The 18,769-nt window shown below is 42.0% G+C and overlaps 1 protein-coding gene across 1 annotated transcript; it reads right to left on the bottom strand.

Moving 5' to 3' along the window:
* Positions 1-7,661: 7,661 nt before the first annotated feature.
* On the bottom strand, positions 7,662-8,370 carry LOC133901540 (uncharacterized). The gene has a single exon (XM_062342886.1). The coding sequence runs from the start codon at positions 8,304-8,306 to the stop codon at positions 7,662-7,664; it is 645 nt and encodes a 214-aa protein (XP_062198870.1). The 5' UTR covers positions 8,307-8,370.
* Positions 8,371-18,769: the final 10,399 nt, after the last annotated feature.

The raw sequence follows: 18,769 nt of genomic DNA, 5'->3' as shown, positions 1-18,769 counted from the left end.
CAGAAGCTTTCTAAATCCTACTGTAATGAAACAAATATTGCCCAGTACAATCTATCGGGATCACACAACAAGATACAACTTCTGATGGAAGCAATTCGCACCAACCCTAACCCAAGAGCATTGATGATCAGTGCACGGCAGGAAAACAATACCTTTGTTCTAAAAAGTCGAAGCTTTTAAAATACATGGGATCCTTCTTGGTCCGTCCTGGAACTTGTAGAACCACTTGTCATGGATGTCCGTGGGCACCACTAGCTTGCTGCTGTTAGTCCAGAATGTCCATGGGCAGCATGGCCGCATCCTTTACTGAAACACCCAGCTTCTAGGGTGGGGGCATGGGAGGCTTCGGCTTGTCTCTGGTGTAACACCCTAATTTTTATTTTTGGTAATTCATAAAAATTTGCTAGATTTTACTTTGAGTTAAACCATTTTTCAAAAAAAGTTAAACTTATTTTCTAAAAAGAAACTCTAATTTGACATAGGAAATATTTGAATAATGTGCATCCATGCTGTCCTTAGGCATGTAGGGTTTTTCTTTCTGGGGTGTAGTCCTTGTTTGAGTTGAATTTTCTTCAAATTCAAATTTCAAATGAATTTAGAAAGTTAAAACAAAAGGAAAAAGATTAAACCTTACCTCGGGCCGCCTCCACCTATTTCCGGCCCATCTCCTGCGCCAGCCGGCTCGTCCCCGCTTTCCTGGGCCGCGCTGCGCACCTGAGCCGGCCCAGCCGCGTGCCCGCGCTCCGCCGAAGACGCCCGCCCTGTCTCCACCTTTGCCATCTGCCACTGATCAGTGGGGCCCGCTTGTCAGTACCTTCGTCTTCGAGTCGAAGAAGCCGCTGCCGCCGCGTCCAAGTCCGAGTTCGCCGCCAATCTCGAGTCCCAGGCCTTCCCGTGTCCTCCCGAGCCCCTATAAATATAGGTCGCCTCTCCCTGAGCAAATCCAATCCAAGAAGTCACCGAGATCGAGCCCAATTCGCTGGATTCGAGCTTGCCGTCGCCGACGCCAAACTCGCCTCAATCGTGCTCGCCGTTCCGCTGCTCCAGAGCCGCCGAGCCTCACCCGAAGCCGTCAACAGAAGCACGCGCGTCCGTTGAAGCTTCCCCGCTGCTTGCCATTGCCGAAAGACCATCGGACCTTCGCCGCTGACGAGATCCCGTGAGGTCCGCCGCCCCTCTTCATCGCCGACCGCCTTCTGGTGTCTTTCCACCCTCAGTAAGACTTCCATCGCGTTCCCCGTGTGCGTCTAGCCGTGTTCCGCCGCTCGCCGGAGCGCTTAGGTTGCCGGAGCATCGTTCCGGCGAGATTTCGGTGAGTCCGCCATTGTGTGTCCCTCGGCGTCGCCGTTCCCCGCTCCTCCCAGGCTGCTGTATGCCTTACACCATTGGATCCGAAGCCAACATCCCAGATTAGATCTACTTCATACCGGTTCGGCAACCAATCAGATGATGCCGCGTGTCGCTCTTTAACCCAGTCAGCCGCCATGCCCAGTCAGCCCTGCCACGTGTGCGCCACCTCAGCACCTTTGCTGATGTGTCAGCCACGTGTAGCCTAGTCAGCTACCACGCATTAAATAAGATTTTATAATATAAAGATAATTCCAAAAATTCCTAGAAATTGGTAATTTTGTAAATAAGACCCTGTAATTTTGTAAATAAGACCCTGTAATTTTGTAAATAAGAGCCTTGTCTTTTTACACTTAGGTCTCTAACTTTTCTAAAATTACATTTAGGTCCTCTATTTTTACAAAAAAGTCCCTAAAACTTTCTATTAATTACAATTAAATCTTTTTCTTAATTAAAATAAGCCATAATCTTGTTTTTAGCATATCTTTTTCGTCGTAGCTCTGTTTGAAGCGATTATTGCGCCGTTAGATTCGTTTTTCAGTTCTCTTTCTTTCTAGATAGGTTTTGTCTTATTGTTCTTTTGTTTTATGTTTTGTTCTTAGTGTATTTTGTTTGTGTACTTTACCGGTAATTGTGCGATTAGTCGACAACGCCCCGGATCAATTTGAGGAACATCAAGACCAAGAGCAAGAATACACTGAGCAACAGTAAGGAAAAGGCAAGTGTCCTTGATCATCTTAAACCTATGTTTTAAATATTTTGTTTTGCAAAATTGCATGCAGTGTTTGTCAATATGATGGTAGTCATCTATGTTAGGATTTTCTCTTATCATCCCTTGGAATCTAGTTGATTTATGGTTAGGTGTCTTTGTGAAGTAGATTGTTTAGCCATGCTTTTGGGATACTGGGAAGTGTCATAATCTTGACCAATGAACATATGCATCAATAGTGGTTAACTTGTTAATAGTGTAGCAACATGGAACCTTAGGCCTTGAGCAAAGTGGTTTTAATGGTTGTCATGGTTATGATATTGGTTTAGTGTTTGCTCAAGTAACCTAAGTAAGGACCTATTCGTGGAGCGACAACCCAAGAAGTAACGTACCAACCACAAGGCTAATATGGGTAAGGCGTGATATACTAGTTAGAGTCTATCCAGTGTGTGTTGTGTTAGCACAAAAGGGGGCTTCTGGGTAGGAGTTTAACTCGCGTAAATCCTAACGGTGAAACCTAGTGAGCAGACGCATACTGGATTAGTCTCTGGTTAGTGGAAAATGTCATTCATTGATTTCTTAATGGCACACCACTGGTGTTTGTTAAGTGTTTCATGAACACGGCAACATGGAGTTCACTGACTCGTGGAAAAAGCTGGACAACCTTTGCAGAGTGTAAAACTGTTATAACAGCCGTGCTCACGGTTATGAGAGACTTGGATCCTCACATGATTAGTGGGTTTTGGTTACGGGTTTGGTCATGATTTTGGTTATAGTATAGGGAGTACTAGAAGGTTGTGGTATGCAAGGTGGGGTGCCTTGTATGCTGGGTGATGGACTATTTGGGTTACATTTACTTAATAATTGTTTAATGCCTTTTGAGTTCAAATATGTTTTCATTACTTGCATTTACGCATATAAAACATGAGTTAGCCTATTCTTGATATAATCCTGCATATCATTACTTTCCCACACTTGCTGAGTACTCTATGTGCTCACCCTTGCTATCTCCTATAAAACATATGCTGCTCACTAGAAGACTTTGGAGATTTCCAAGACGACGACCTGGCATTCTAGGAGCGTGTCTTCCGGTCGGTGCCTGTGGAGTGCTTGGTCGCCGATGCTTTCATCCCGCTGCCGTCGTTTAGATACTGTCGTTTAGCTTTTGAAGTTGTTTAGGTGATGTCTTTATTGTAAGAAGTGAACGATTATAAGTTAAAGTATTACTTTTGTTACTTCACCTATGACGTACTTATGTGTGTTGAACTTCCTGGGCACACATAAGCCGCATTTGGTTTTGTCTGTTAAAACCGGGTATGACATCTGGCCTCCTGGAGCGCGAAGCTGGACGAGGGGCTCGCAGGCTTGAATGCCCCTAGAATTGTGAAGCAGCGGTTGGTGGCAGCTTGGAAGTAGATGGCAACAGCCTTGCCGCAGGGAAGCACGACTGCGACCACTGGGAGGAAGAAGATGACAGTGGAGCGTGGTGCGGTAGCGAGCGATTTGGCGATGCTGGGCCTAGGCGTCGGCATGGAGGGGCTGGGCATCGCATGGCAGGGTGGGGCTATGTAGCGACGGCATGGGGCAAGGATCAGGCGATGGTGCGGTGCTGGGACTAGGAGGCGGTGGCATGGTAAATGTTTGAGTAATCACGGGTTTGCTAGATTGGGAATTGAGAATCTAAGAAGGGACGACTAGGTAAGGAGATTAGTGTTTGGAGGATTGGGCCTATGTGTCAGACTTATTTTATGGGTAAATGGGTTTCACGAGTATGGGTATATCTTACCCATACCCGTACCCGTTTACCTATCGGGTAGTATTTTCTACCCAAGAATGTATCTGTGGGTACCAAATGCTACCCATACTCTATCCTATTCGGGTATTTGCTTGAGAGTAAACGGGTAATCGGGATAAATTGCCATCTCTAAAATCGATCTAGCATCATGCGTGTCGATGTAGAGGAAACAGTTGAACTCAACAGGGTTGTTGTAGAAGGTCGACATCCTAGCCGGGATCAACCTTCGGGTTCATCTTCCTTGTTGAGAGCGTTCCAACTACCTAGGAGGGAGTTTTTCAACTAGTCGTGATCGCCTTGTCGGGAGCGACATCGAGCCGATCAGTGCCTCTATAGTATCCACACATACTGGGTTAGAACGTTAAACACCGGTGTGCTAGCACCGTATGTACAACAAGGGTTTCGAGAGGTTTGTTACAGAAGGCGCAGCTAGGGTTTTGGAGTGGCTCCACCATGTGCCCCCCCTATGTAGATCCTAGTATGGGCTCCCACATTGGAATCCCATTAGGACTCTAGTCCCTCATGAATCACAATCCATTTAAACCCTCTTACAGATTCAATCCGCATGTCCTGTTCTAACCCATTAAGCGTGTGACCCGTTAGCTTCACGTACAAATGACTACGACTCGGAAACCACTTTTCCAACCAAAATTAATAGTGGTCCCTAGCAGGGTATATTGACTCCTGAGTATACATAAAGATCATATCGGCTGAACCTTTATATACACATGAACTAATCCCTTTGCTTTACGATACCAGTCAAGCTCAAGGCGAGACATGTGCTATCCTTATAATAGCTTGACCATTCAGTCAATCTTGTAGTGGATTACTAAACCCGTTATTAACTCTTTAATTACATTGGCATGGATATGCACTTTCTAATCCAACCACATTGAGGGGTCTAGAAATATCTCTACTGTTATATAGGAGGGGTAAATTCCATCTTGCTTGCTCACACCCCATGATATGTTTCATGGTAAGTCTAAAAGCTACATTTATGACTACCCAATTACGGAGTAGCGTTTGGTAGCCCCTAAGTATGTCATTAAATATTCTGTGAATCAATGATGATCTTAAGTATCAGGATCATGCAGTTAGATCATTTGAGAAAACAATTGATGTCACATCACATAATCCCAGCAGTATCTCAAGGTGGGTCTATTCAACATCATATTCTCTAACATATGTTCATATTATTAATTTTGATATCTCTATATCTATGATCTGTTAAACATGATCATCAAGCAATATATGTGTTAGTCTGCGAATCATTATTATCCCACATAAGGATCATCATTTAGAATAACATCACAATAGAACAAAGAGTTTCACAAACAAGTCACATACTTGCTAATCAACGTAAATGATAATTATCCAAGGAACCGAATAACATATTATTCAAAACTACATAAATATAGATATGATATAATCATCTCTATGATTACCTCTAGAGCATATTACCAACATCAGTCTCAACCTCACTGATAGTGACTGTATCGGTGCCGGTTCTAGACATGAACCAGCGCTGATACTTCAGTGCCGGTTCTAGCCACGAACTGGCACTGATAATCAGTATCAGTGCCGGTTCTAGTTATGAACCGGTACTGATAATTAGTATCAGTGTCGTTTCTAATTACGAACCGTCACTTATGATTGCTACTGTCACAGCTCATTTTAAAAAATTCATAACTTTTTCACACGAATGGGAAAAAACTTTATATGGAAATTATAGCTCTCAATGAGATCTACAACTTTATAGTTGAATATTTTTTTTAATTTGATGTCATTTAAATGCCCAAATAATTATAATAAAGTTGCAGTAGTGGTCGATGACAGCTCACATTAAAAAATTCATAACTTTTTCACACGAAGTCGGATAGGGAAAAGCTTTATATGAAAATTGTAGCACTCGATGAGATCTACAACTCTGTAGTTTATCACTTTTTATTTGAGATCATTTAGATATCCAAATAGCTATTCAAATGTTCCATCAGAAGATATCAAAAGGATTTATTTTGCTTCTATACTAACGAACGGACGATAGCTGAGATGGTTAGAGCGGTCATGCGTGTGCATAGGCTGTGAGGTCTTGAGTTTGAGTCTTAGTTGCATCATGTGAGCGAATATCACATGACTTTGTGAATATTAGGCGTGTTTGGGTGGGCAGCCTCTGGTCGTGAAAAAAAATTGAAACTTTTTTTGTTCGAAAAACGTTGAATCGAGACCGACTATCAGTGCCAGTTGATAGCTCTAACAGGCACTGATAGTGATTTTCAGTGCCGACACTGATAGTAATAGCGAATATCAGTGCTGAGTAATCAGTGTCGGTTCAAAACCCACCACTGATAATGATTTTGAACCGACACTGATGAGGTATTTTGATGTAGTGTTTTCTTGTGTTTTAAGAGCTTTGAATTGATTCTAAACTTTATTTCCAACATACTCTATTAGTGAAAGCAGGAATATCCCGCATGAAAAAAAAGTAGCATCGCCATTGATTATTACAGTGCTAGTATTATACATTTGACCGCAAATGCATCAAAATAGAAGGTTTTAGGCATCAATTACTGAACCCATTTTGTTATATCTTACTGCCCAGTTTATAACAGAAAATGGGGACTTGATCTCAAAGTAAAATAAAACGGACAAAATAGAGGACTTGTTGCTATAGATGAACCTGAGGCAATTCTATTTTGCAGATCATTTGCTCTAAAATGTTTTTGGATGGTGTAAAACCTTTTTATATGAAGTTTCAGAAGCTTGAATTTAATATTTCTGATTGCTGCAAACACAAAAGGTAAACTCATTGCAATTTTGAAATGTCCTACCGGCCAGGGGAGATCTAGTCATTTCACCACCACAAATCCCTTCAACTAACAACATGCACAAATCAATTTGTTTACGCTCTTGTGCGGATCTGTCAAGCTTTATTGCGAATTTTAAACTCCATTATTTCGCTTTTGCAATTGCAGCATAGCAACAAAAGCAACCTCAGTTAGCACTTAGACATATTATGCATGATTTTGAAGGCACAACATAATATGCGAGGATACTGTGGAGTAACGGGATAAAGTTACCTAGCTGTTTCATTATAGATTAGGCGCCAGATATGCGAATGTTTTACCTCCCTATCGATCACTGTATTGCATCATTTGTAGTTGTCGCTGCAGGTATTGCATATTTACGTATGGATTCCCTGAATGAACTTGAATGCTCCGACAAGATGGCTTGAAATAGGCATCTCAATTCTCCGCAAGGAAGCCAAAATAAGAGAATAAGAGAGCAGGTCCCTAAAACAATTACAGATTGATCTCTCAAGCGTCATCATTGCCAAATTGAACTTACCTTGGAGAGCGCTACTAAATTGAATTCCCTTAGGAGAGGGATTTTGAATTGGAGACACAGGAATCAACACAATAAGTTCACTGAACAGCAAAGAAGAAGATAAACAAGAGAGTGGACAAGATTGTTGATAGCCAAGATACTAGTTCATAACTTCATATAACTTGATATATACATAGTTACATACATGCCAGATACTTGACACATCAGAGAGACTAGATCGCTAGGGTACTAGACTATATAACAGAAGAGCACAAAACAGACTACAACATTAGCAGTAACTAATAACTGGCAAGCTAGCTGTTTTGACAATTTGTCGATTAAGCTCTGCTGCTGCATATGTATATTAGTTGGGTCACACCACACCTAGTGATATACATATATATGAACTGGGCAAGGATCGAGATTTTGGCGGCAGCGCAGCACCTCACAAGACATGATGCGCGTGAACGAACATGGTGATGCCCATCAGAAGCGGACCCTGGCACGGCTGCGTGATGCTCGTTTGCGGCGGCGGGCGGCATTGGCCTTGTGGGGTGCGGCGATGTTGGCGTCCAGCAGCAGGTCCGGCCACACCTCCTTGGATATCTCGTAGATCGCCCTGTTGCGGTGCTTGCGCAGGCGCCTGACGCCGCCGTTGGCTGCGACCTTCGCGATGGCCTTCTGGAATTTCAACTTGAGTTGGTACACCTTCTGGGAGAGTTCCATGACACCCACACCGCGGCGGCGGAGCAAGCGTCCGTCGCCGAGCGCCTCGAAGAGCCACGAGGCCTGGGGGAATGCGCCCAAGTTGTCCTTGCGGAGGTCGGCGATGGTGGCGAGGACCTTGAGCTCATCGTCGAGGTCCCAGCACTGGTACCGCGCCTTCCTCTTCGGCCGGCTCGTGGCTTCGTCGCCGCCGCCGCCGCCGGATGAGGCTGGGGCGACGACGACGGATCGGACGGACTTGGCGGACGAAGACGACGAGGAGGACAGGATGACGATGACTTCGTGCACGGACTCAGCGCAGGAGCAGGAGGAGGACGATGAGGACGAGGACGAGGAGATGGTGATGACCGCGGTGGTGGGGCGCCGGCGGGAGGAAGGCAAGAATCGTGGGATCGTGGGAGCCATGGATGGATCGATTTGAGCCGATGGCTACTGCGCCGGCGCCGATGCTGGCTTCTTTGGAACGGGGAGAGACGGTGAGAATGGGGTGGGGAGGAGATTTGCTTGCTCGGTTTGCTTATTTATAGAGAGATTGCGAGCTCATGTCGTGTACCGGTGGAGTGGACTGGAATGTGGAGCGGCGGCACCGAGGAAAGCTCACCGCGCGCCATTTCTCCCGCCAAAGACGCCCGCCGTTTTGACGCTTCCTTCCGGGATGCTGATTCCTCTTCCTCGGTCGCATCGGCTGGCTAATCTACGTTGGATTACAAAGCCAAGTTAATCTCATCCGTCCACGTCACGCCCCAGGATCAGTAGAATCAGCAAGTCCATACCCTCCAAAGTCCTTTTCTGCGTGCACAAGCAAAAATAAATAAATTTATATACCTGTATATTTTACATAGGGATGAAAACGGATCGAATACGTATAAAATCGAATTCGGATAGTACGATTTACCATATTTTAATCCGAATGCGAATACGGATCCGGATATCCTCGAATACGAATACGAATCTGATAGTTCGAATACGAATCCGCATTCGGATATCTACTCGATCTTCGAAATTCAGGTCGAAAATTTAAATTTTTGAAAAAAATTGATTGAAATTTGATAAAATTCGACTGAAATTTGTTCTAATTTGATCGGGCCGGAATTTTAGAAATTTTGTTCAAAATTCATGTTGGAAATTTAAATTTTTGATCAAATTTAACTGAAATTTGATGAAATTTGTTCCAATTTGATTGGGTTGGAATTTCGTTCATATCTGAAATTTCTAAAACTTTAGCAAAATTTAGTTCCCTAGTTGGCGGATACGGATACGAATCAGATATATCTCGAATTCGGATATCCATATTTGAATCACGAGATTCAGATATATCCATTTTAGTATCCATTTCAGAAACGAATACGGATACGGATATCCATATTCATATTTTAACGGATACGGATATCAGATAATTCGGATTTTCTGCCATCCATTTCTACCCCTAATTTTACCTATTATAACAGATGTAGACGATCTCTATCGTACATCTGCATTGATCGAACCGTTATAGTACAAAATTAAATCTTAATTTTCTTTTAAAAATACTATTATTTATTTTTCATATTAAAGTCTTCTTTTATTTAATAATTCATCTCCATTCATTTCAATAGATGCATGGTTCACTCGCGGCGATCGGTTTTGAGGTGCTGCACGGCACCTCCAAACTCGACAAGCGACTAGGCAGCCACGGCCGGGAGATCGACGCCCCTACCGCCGCTGAGATGGAGGGCTACCATCCTTGCCAACCGCACCAGCTCCTGCACGTCTCCAGCCGCCATGGGCAACCCATCGCTCCACTTCATCCTCTGATCCGCCACCTTCTACCAAGTCCCGCCCCCCTGGGCCTCCTCCACTCCTCCGCGCGCTCCCTTCTCGCCATGGCCCGACGCTCCCCGGTCACGACCCTCGTCGCTGGCTTCTTCCTCCTCGCCCTCTTCATGTACAACAAGGACGTCCGCACCATCACCGAGCTCTACATCGTCTACTATGTCTACCGTGACGCCGACGTCTACAACGTCTCCGGGTTGCCTCCCCTGGGTCTTCGACACCTCATTCCTCCCCGCCTACAGGGAGAAAGAGTGCACCTTCCTCATCGCGCAGGTCACCTGCCTCGCCAACGGCCGCCCCGACGATACATGGCAGTACTGGAAATGGCGTCATTAGTTCGCGTCCTCCTCGCTGCTGTTCTCGACTCCGTCACCACCAGATCCACTCGCCATCGTCCTAAGATGCGCTCACCAATGACCAACCGCCAGGCCTGGGACTTTTTTTTATTTTAGCCTTTTTAAAATTAATATTTTAATAATAGCCCGTCGAAACCTAAATTTTCAGAAACTAGCCCCTTTTGTCACGCCAAAGTGTCTGGCGTGACTCCCCAACTTAGTCACGCCATATTCATTGGCGTGACCAAAGTGGCCACGTTGGTGGAAATCTCGGTGCCTTTACACGTGGGTTCGATGTGGCAGCCTAGTCACGCCAAATTGGTTGGTGTGACTATGGTGAACAGTATTCTTGTTGATGAACAGTGTTTTCTGCGGTTTCAATGGTTCTCTTTTCGCTTTCTCTATTTGAGCAGTAGAGTTGTCGTACTCTAAAATTTATAAAACTTTTTCTGTATATCCTATAATTCATGATGAATCCGTTTTAAAAGAATTCACCTCAATACCCCCCCCATCTAGGTTTTAAAATAAAAAAACTCCAAAAATGGTTACTTTTAGAAATTCTAGTATTTTTTAAGGCCTCAAATAAATTCCCAAAAATCTGAGAAAATTCACTAATATTCTTATCATGTGGCTTAATAATTTGTAAAATTATTTCTAACCCTAGGTTACTTGGTGAAAAAGTGAGTTCCTTTGCAATGCTCCATTTATATGCATTTTTATCATTTCATACTATTTAGCCTTGTAAACGCCCTCTAAATAATTAGCAATTATATTCGATTTTTCTCAAAAATTTTCCAGTGCTTTATGCAACATGTACAGGTCCTATTTGCAAACATGCACAATAGATTCGTAGAATTTGAATTATTCAATTTCGAATGTTGGTATATGTTACAATTTGTTCTATAACAATAATATTTAGGTGACTTGTGGAGCCAAAAAGAATTGCCATTTGTGGTCTAAACCATACCAAATTTATTGTATGGCTAGTTCAGAATATGTTTTAGCCAAACCACACATATGATTTTTTAGGAAGATTAATAAACTTTAAATAATTAGACTAAAGAGAAAGAATAAATGAAAAAGAGTAAAGATTGGTATATAAATTACAATAAGTTATTTTATGTAGTTATACCTGCCATCCGAAATGTAGAGGTGTCGTATTGTCTTCTTAATACCTTTGACATAAGTTGTTGTAGCAGGTTCAATAGAGACCTCTTGTCCTATTGTGTCTGTATAATGTTAGATTATATGTTATTTTATTAAAGTTATATGATGGTATTACAATAGATAAAATGTATATTAGGAATAGTAGATGTAATATATAAATGAATATATAGTTACCTGACATGTCTCTAGTGTAATCAATTCTGGTCCTTAATGTATCAAAGGATGCTAGAGTATATGCATACTTGGGGAACGTTGGAGAAGCACCAGGGAATTCAATTACCTTAGTGTGACCTGTGAATTTTATCATATATATGTGGTCAACTGCTCGATAATTATTCTTACCTGGGAACACTTGGAAAAACTTTATAAAATATACAACTCCTTCTCTAAGGTGTGGCTTGAATTGATCTACATGGTGTTGTGGCACTTGAGCATCCATTGTATTTCCCTATGCATTTGCATAGAAAATTATTGTAAATGATGTATACTCTTTTATTTTTTCTAAAGTACCTAATGTTTGTGGATACCTCTTGGTCCAATAGTACAAAATCAAGTCTATGGACCTTTTCTGGTTTGTCATCAAGAATATATTCGGATAATCTTGTCACGACAGATGTGTTGCCATTTCATGCTAAAAGCTCTGTCGTGTAATCACCATCGGAAGGCTCATTCCAATCCACAATTAAACTACTCATGGATAATGGTTACCACTGTTTCATTCAATATAACCTAAATTGTGTATAGATTCTTAATGAACATATCTCATGGCTTAAACCTAAGAACATTAATGTTATCAATTGCCTACTTTCAACAAAATTAGAAATTATTTCCTAATTTAAATGTACGTTTTAAAATGCTTAATTTACCATGTAGTCTCAAAGGCTGTGGGTAGCCATAGCACTTAGCTATGTTTGAACATGCGCAATTTAAAGTTAATTAGTCTTCCTAAAAATCATGTGTGTGTTTTGACTAAAACATATTCTGAACTATCCATACAATAAATTTGGTATGGTTTAGACCGTAAATGGTAATTCTTTTTGGCTCTACAAGTCACCTAAGTATTATTGTTATAGAACAAATTGTAACATATACCAACATTCGAAATTGAATAATTCAAATTCTACGACTCTATTGGATGTGCATGTTTGCAAATAGGACCTGTACATGTTGCATTAAGCGCTGGCAAAATTTTGAGAAAAATCGAACATAATTGCTAATTATTTAGAGAGCATTGCAAAGGAACTCACTTTTTCACCAAGTAACTTAGGGTTGGAAATAATTTTAGAAATTATTACGCCACATGATAGGAATATTAGTGAATTTTCTAAGATTTTTGGGAATTTATTTGAGGCCTTAAAAATACTAGAATTTCTAAAAGTAACCATTTTTGGAGTTTTTATTTTAAAACCTAGATGTGGTATCGAGGTGAATCCTTTTAAAATAGATTCATCATGAATTATAGGACATACAGAAAAAGTTTCATGAATGTTAGAGTATGATAACCCCACTGCTCAAATAGAGAAAGCGAAAAGAGAATAATTGAAACCGCAGAAAACACTGTTCATCCGCGAAAATACTGTTCACCCAGTCAGCCAACCAATTTGGCATGACTCATGCTGTCACGTCGAACCTACGTGTAAAAGCACTGGGGTTTTCATCAATATAGTCACTTTGGTCACACCAATGAATATGGCGCGACTAAGTTGGGGAGTCACGTCAGACACTTTGGCATAATAAAAAGGGCTAGTTTTTGAAAATTTAGGTTTTGATGAATTATTATTAAAATATTAATTTTAAAAAAGATAAAATAAAAAAAAAGTCCAGGCCTGGACCTCTTCACCGACGCCGGATTGGAAGAGCTCAGCGCAGTTTTTCATTTCACACAAGTCCATTGGGCGGAATGGGGTCCCTGCAGCCGAGGTTAGTCTATTTGCCCCATCCAGTGCTCGCTATGTGAAAGAACAAAAAAGAATGATGTTGGAGTAAAAAAAGTTGATGTGCCGGTTATTCTTTTATGCCATTTTCCAGTGCTCACTGAATGCTGCAGTGCAGAAGAATTTCCTAAAGATGGGAAAGTTGATGGTAATTTGATGTTGGTTGATACTTGACAAAATTGCTAGGGTCAGCTAGGAGAACATTATACCTTCATTCTGAAAGAAGATGCATTTTGAGAATTGAAATTTCTGTTCTGGGGTGTATCTATAAACATTAAGTTTATATTTGCTACTCTTATATTTCCTTACATTGCAGGTTTTCATTTATATTGCAATTAATTTATTTTCTATGTACATATGATTTTAGTCTCCATAATGTTGCTTTTTCCCAATGATGGATGGAAATCGCAAAAAATATTGTGGTGGAGTTTTTTTCTTTTGAAAAGGGAGGTTTATTAATTCTTATCATGACATCAAGCTGATTAACCGTACAAGAATTTATCCCTAGCCTCTGCATCACCGAGATGCATATAACCACTCACTAAGGCACCAAAACTTACATAGGACCCATATTAGGGAGAGATTAATAAGAAAAATGCATCTCCTCTACTAAAGTTATTATGTTTAATCTTAAGTGCAGAGTCTAGACTGTCATCCAAATTAGGTAAGTAGCTCATTGGCCGCCCGCTCCAGCCTCGTACATGCCATAGTAACCACCATAAACGAACCCAGTGTGTACAAATAAAAATAACCTACAAAAGAGAAATATATTTCTTCTTGTTAAAGACTATACCATTCCTGATTAGCCATAGCACCCAACAAAGTATGGTTGTCACTTCCATTATATAGCCTTTCATATTTTTACTAAGACCCTAAAGCCAGTTTTCAAGCATATTTTGAACACTTCACGGTTGGTAAATATTTGATGGTACCTGGACTATTAGCCATGCAGAACATGCAAAACGGCAATCAATGAAGAGGTGCTTAATTGTCTCAGATTTTTAACAAAAAACAACACTTCTCGTCTCCAAACCATTACCTTTTTCTTAGGTTATCTTTTTTTAAAAGAACCTATTTGTGTAAATACCAAAAGAATATTTTAATTTTTAACGGTAGCTTTAATTTCCATATTTTACTCTTATGGATTGGTTCATCACCTTGCACCAGGGCCCTATACAAAGAGCTAACCGTAAATTTTCCATTTTGGTTTAAGCTCTATTTAAATTCATCTCGATCCCTTGACAAAATGATGTTGGTAAGACGAGCTGTCAATTCATTTCATGCAATTAATTTTTGGCTAGTTAGGTCCCTCTTGAATAAAATATTTGTGGAGAATGACTCCATGGCCTTAGCTACCGAGTACAACCACTTACATAGGAGAGATGTGTTTTGGATGTCAAGGTCTTTGATCCTTGATCTACTCAAATCATTGGGATTACACAGGACTTTCCATTTCACCAGATGATATTTCTTTTTTTTTTTGCCATCGCTTTTCCAATAGAATCTTGATAAAAAATAATCAATCTTTTTTAAAACCCCACATGAGATTTGGAATAGAGACATCATATATGTGGGTAGGCTACTAAGAACCAAGTTTAGAAGTAAAAATCTGCCCCCAGTAGATAGGTACTTGGCCTTCCAAGTACTCAATCTTTTTTTGATTTGTTCCTCTACTCCTTTCTAGGCTTAAGTTTCTAAGTTTTTGATAATAAATTGTTATGTCAGTTATTGGTCAGCCTTGTCCCGAGCCATCCCAAGGTAAAACAATTTATTTTTATGGAAGTTTATTTTTAACCTAGAAAGCTACTTGAAAGTACAAAGCAAAAACTTCATATTCTTAGCCTTTTTCAAGTTATCCTCCATGAATAAGATCCTATCGTCTGCATACCAAAGGATTGATAGCACTGTCCACCAAATGGTGTACAACTCCTCCAATTTGTCCTGCATTTTTTGCTCTCTCAATGAGTATTGCTAACATATCAGCGACAATGTTAAATAGAACAGGAGAGAGCGGGTCGCTTTGATGTAGACCTTTCTTCGTTTCAAAGTAATGGCCAATTTCTTTATTGACTTTTACTGCTATACTACCCCTAGAAATGAGGCTTTCTACCCATGTGCACCATTTAGGCGAGAAACCTTTTGTACGAAGGGACTGTAGCAGGAAAGGTCATTTAACTTCGTCATATGTCTTCTCAAAGTCAATTTTGAGGATAATATTGCTCATCCTTCTTCTTTGAAGTTCATGTAATGTCTCATGTAAAATGACCACCCCTTCAAGGATATTTCTTCCACTTATGAATGCCATATGTGTGGGACGTATTATATGGTCTGCAACACTATTTAAATGGTTGGTGAGCACCTTAGTAAAAAGTTTGAAGCTTATATTTAGCAGGCAAATAGGTTTGTACTGGTAGTGAAAGGATCGAATGGCCCAAGGGGGGGTGAATTGGGCGCTAATTAAAACTTCTACCGCTTTCTAAAACAAATAACAACCTTAGCCTATATAAAAGGAAATACAACTACATGATTTAAACTTGTACAAGGCAACTAAACAAGCAAGATAACTAAGAGAGAGAGCGGTAAAGAAAGACTTGCAAGAACAAAGATATTCAAAGTAAATTGCGGGAATATAAATAGTTGGACAAGGCAACTAAACAAGCAAGATAACTAAGAGAGAGAGCAGTAAAGAAAGACTTGCAAGAACAAAGATACTCAAAGTAAATTGCGGGAATGTAAATAGTTGGAGAAGAGAACACCAATTTTTTTCCCGAGGTTTCGAGAAGTTGGCACTTCCCCCTAGTCCTCGTTGGAGCATCCACCAAGGATGTAGCTCCCCCTTGAGTCACCAAGACTCAAGTGCTCCCTCTTGATTGTCCCTTCTCCATCTCCGGATTGGTGGGCATCAAACCAAGTACATCATCTCTTCCCTGGGCTCCCACAAGTCCTCCAAGAGCTCACCGAGAACACCTCCAATCACCAAAACCGTCTAGGTGTTGCCAACCACCAAGAGTAACAAGCTTCAAGCTTCACTTTACAAAGACCAAGCCTAGACAACAGCTAGATGCACACTTGTTATTCTCCAAGCACTAAAGATGTCCTTAATCTTCAAATAAGAACTTGGAATTAACACAAGTGCTCTCTCTTGCTTCTAAATGACACACCAAGTGTATAAGCTGCTACAGGGTCGCAAGAGCACCATATGAGACCAAATGAGTAGGTATTTATAGGCTAAGGATCAAGAATTTACCGTTGCCTAACAACCCATAATTTTTCTTAACGCCGGAAGGTCTGGTGTGAATAACTCTCTCCACACCGGAATATCTGGTGCTAATACCCCTGACAGAATAGCCGTTAACTATTCCATTAGCTGTTAAAGCTCCGGCGTTTCATCCGAACTAACGCCGGATCATCCGGCGTATTGAAATCGGCCAGATGATCGTTTGCAACCTTTCTGTATAAAATCATCCGGCGTTTATCCGACCATACGCCGGACCATCCGGTGCATATACGCCGACTCTCTCTGTGTAAAAAAAACTCCGGCGAATACTCTTCAGTACACCGAACCATCCGGCGTGTAGAATCACGCTGAGACTGCACTGCAAAGATTGCTCCGGCGATCTCACCACTCGAACGCCGGACGATCCGGCGTGGACTTCAACAATTTTTCAACTCAGAACTCTTAGGAAATTGCTCCGGTGCTGACAACAATTTTGGCGCCGGACCAACCTGACCAAGCTAAAGATCTTTGCTGTCCTCGACCAAAATAAACTCCGGTGAGTACACTCTTCATACAGAGGATCATCCGGTGTGTTGAATTTTCGCTGAATTCATCCAATTCAAACAATCTTGAGTTCTAACTTCTTGGACACTCAACCAAAAGCTTGAAAGAGCTACCTAGCTCTAGAACTTCACAAGTGTGCATCAACTATGTCTAGACTCACCTAGGTCAAGCTACAACTCTTAACCCCCCTTTATAGTACGGTCAAAAGACTAAAAAGAAATAGAACCTATACTACTCTAAGTGTCCTTCATCTCCTTGTGACACTTAGAACTAGAAGATCCTTAATCTTCATGCACATGTCCTTCGATCGTCCATACAAGCGCTTAAAGGACCAAGAGTATCAAAGCATCATTGTGAACTAATTTTTTTTTTCTTTGATACCGTTCAAAACACATATGTTAGTCACAATGATACGGTTGTCATTAATCACCGAAACTCTTACCACTTACCTAGGGGCCTAGATGCTACAATCTCCCCCTTTTTGGTGATTGATGACAACACATACGAGAAGTAGAGATATGAAATTGAAGAGCACCCTACCATACTATGCAATTATCGGCATTTATCAATTAAGCAAGAGAAAGTTTAGCGCTACAACGATTTGTCATGCTAGTATAAATAAGAATTATGCACGCATGAAAATAAACACAATGTAATGACAAGCGAAACACATCCATATACAGAACCAAATAGCCTGTCATTACATCAAAAACCATAAGATCCAACAATCCGAACCTAACTACCCAAAAACCTAAGCTCCCTCTGAATCAAAAACTCACTAGACTCTCCAGCTACTCTCTCTCTACCAACTCCCCCTATCACTAGATTCTCCCCCTTTAGCATCTAAGCACCAAAAAGAGAAAACTAGGACACGACTAAGCATCCAGAGCTAGAGGAGACTGAGGACCCGACGCTGCCGAAGAAGGTGCCACGACGAACTGAGAACCGTCGACCTCGAAGTCTGAGCTGGACGGACTGTGACCCGCAGCTGCTGTCACCTCGTCAATCTGATGCTGCACTGACTGAAGAGTAGCATCTGGCTCATCAAGTGCAGGCTCAACGACTGGAGGAGGCACGACTGGCTGCTGCTGCTCGGTAACTATCGGCTGTGGAGTATCCTCGAAGCGCAGAGGACCAGTGGGCAGAGGTGAAGTCAATGACTGTAACACTGGCCTCTGAGATGTCCCGACAGGCTCTGAGAGAACTCTGGTGGCCAAAAGAGCTGAGAGTGGAAAGCTGGACTCCGGAGTACTGAGCAGACTAGTGCTGCTGCCAGGGAGGGGACTGGGTGCTGGAGCTGGTGCTGGCAACTGCTGCCCTGGCTGCTGGAGCAAGAATGAGAATAACTGAGTGTTGTTCTCCCTGTCGGCCAACACTGCTGCTGCTACTGAAGGGCTGCAAATATGGCCTGCTGCTGCTGCTGGAGAGACTGGATAATCAGTGTCTGCTGCTCCTGCTGGCGAACGGAATCAGCCTGATACTTCAACTGCCTCTCCTCCTGGGCTGCCTGCTGCTGTATGATCATCTGCTGCTGCTGCACCAACATCTGCTGCTGCATCATCTGCTGCTGCTGTTGCATCTGCTGCAAAAACTGAGAAAACTCTAAAGACTGTGCAGCAGGTGGTGGCACTGGGGGGGTCATCTCAGGTGCTGAAGGAAGAGACACTGAAGGCTGTGCACCCTGAGTAGACCCACCTGCCTCGCGGTCGTGACGATGTGGGAGAGGCGGCAAGAACTCCTAGTCCTCGGAGTCTGAGTCACTGTCAGAGGCTATGTCGAAGAACGCCTGTGGTAACTGAGCCTCGGCCTCTGCAAGGGCCTCATCCTCAGCAGCCACTC

This window comes from Phragmites australis, chromosome 20 (assembly GCF_958298935.1).
Source record: "Phragmites australis chromosome 20, lpPhrAust1.1, whole genome shotgun sequence".
Lineage (NCBI taxonomy): Eukaryota > Viridiplantae > Streptophyta > Magnoliopsida > Poales > Poaceae > Phragmites > Phragmites australis.
Note: the sequence above shows the minus strand (reverse complement) of the source record. Positions and strands in the feature narration are given on the sequence as shown.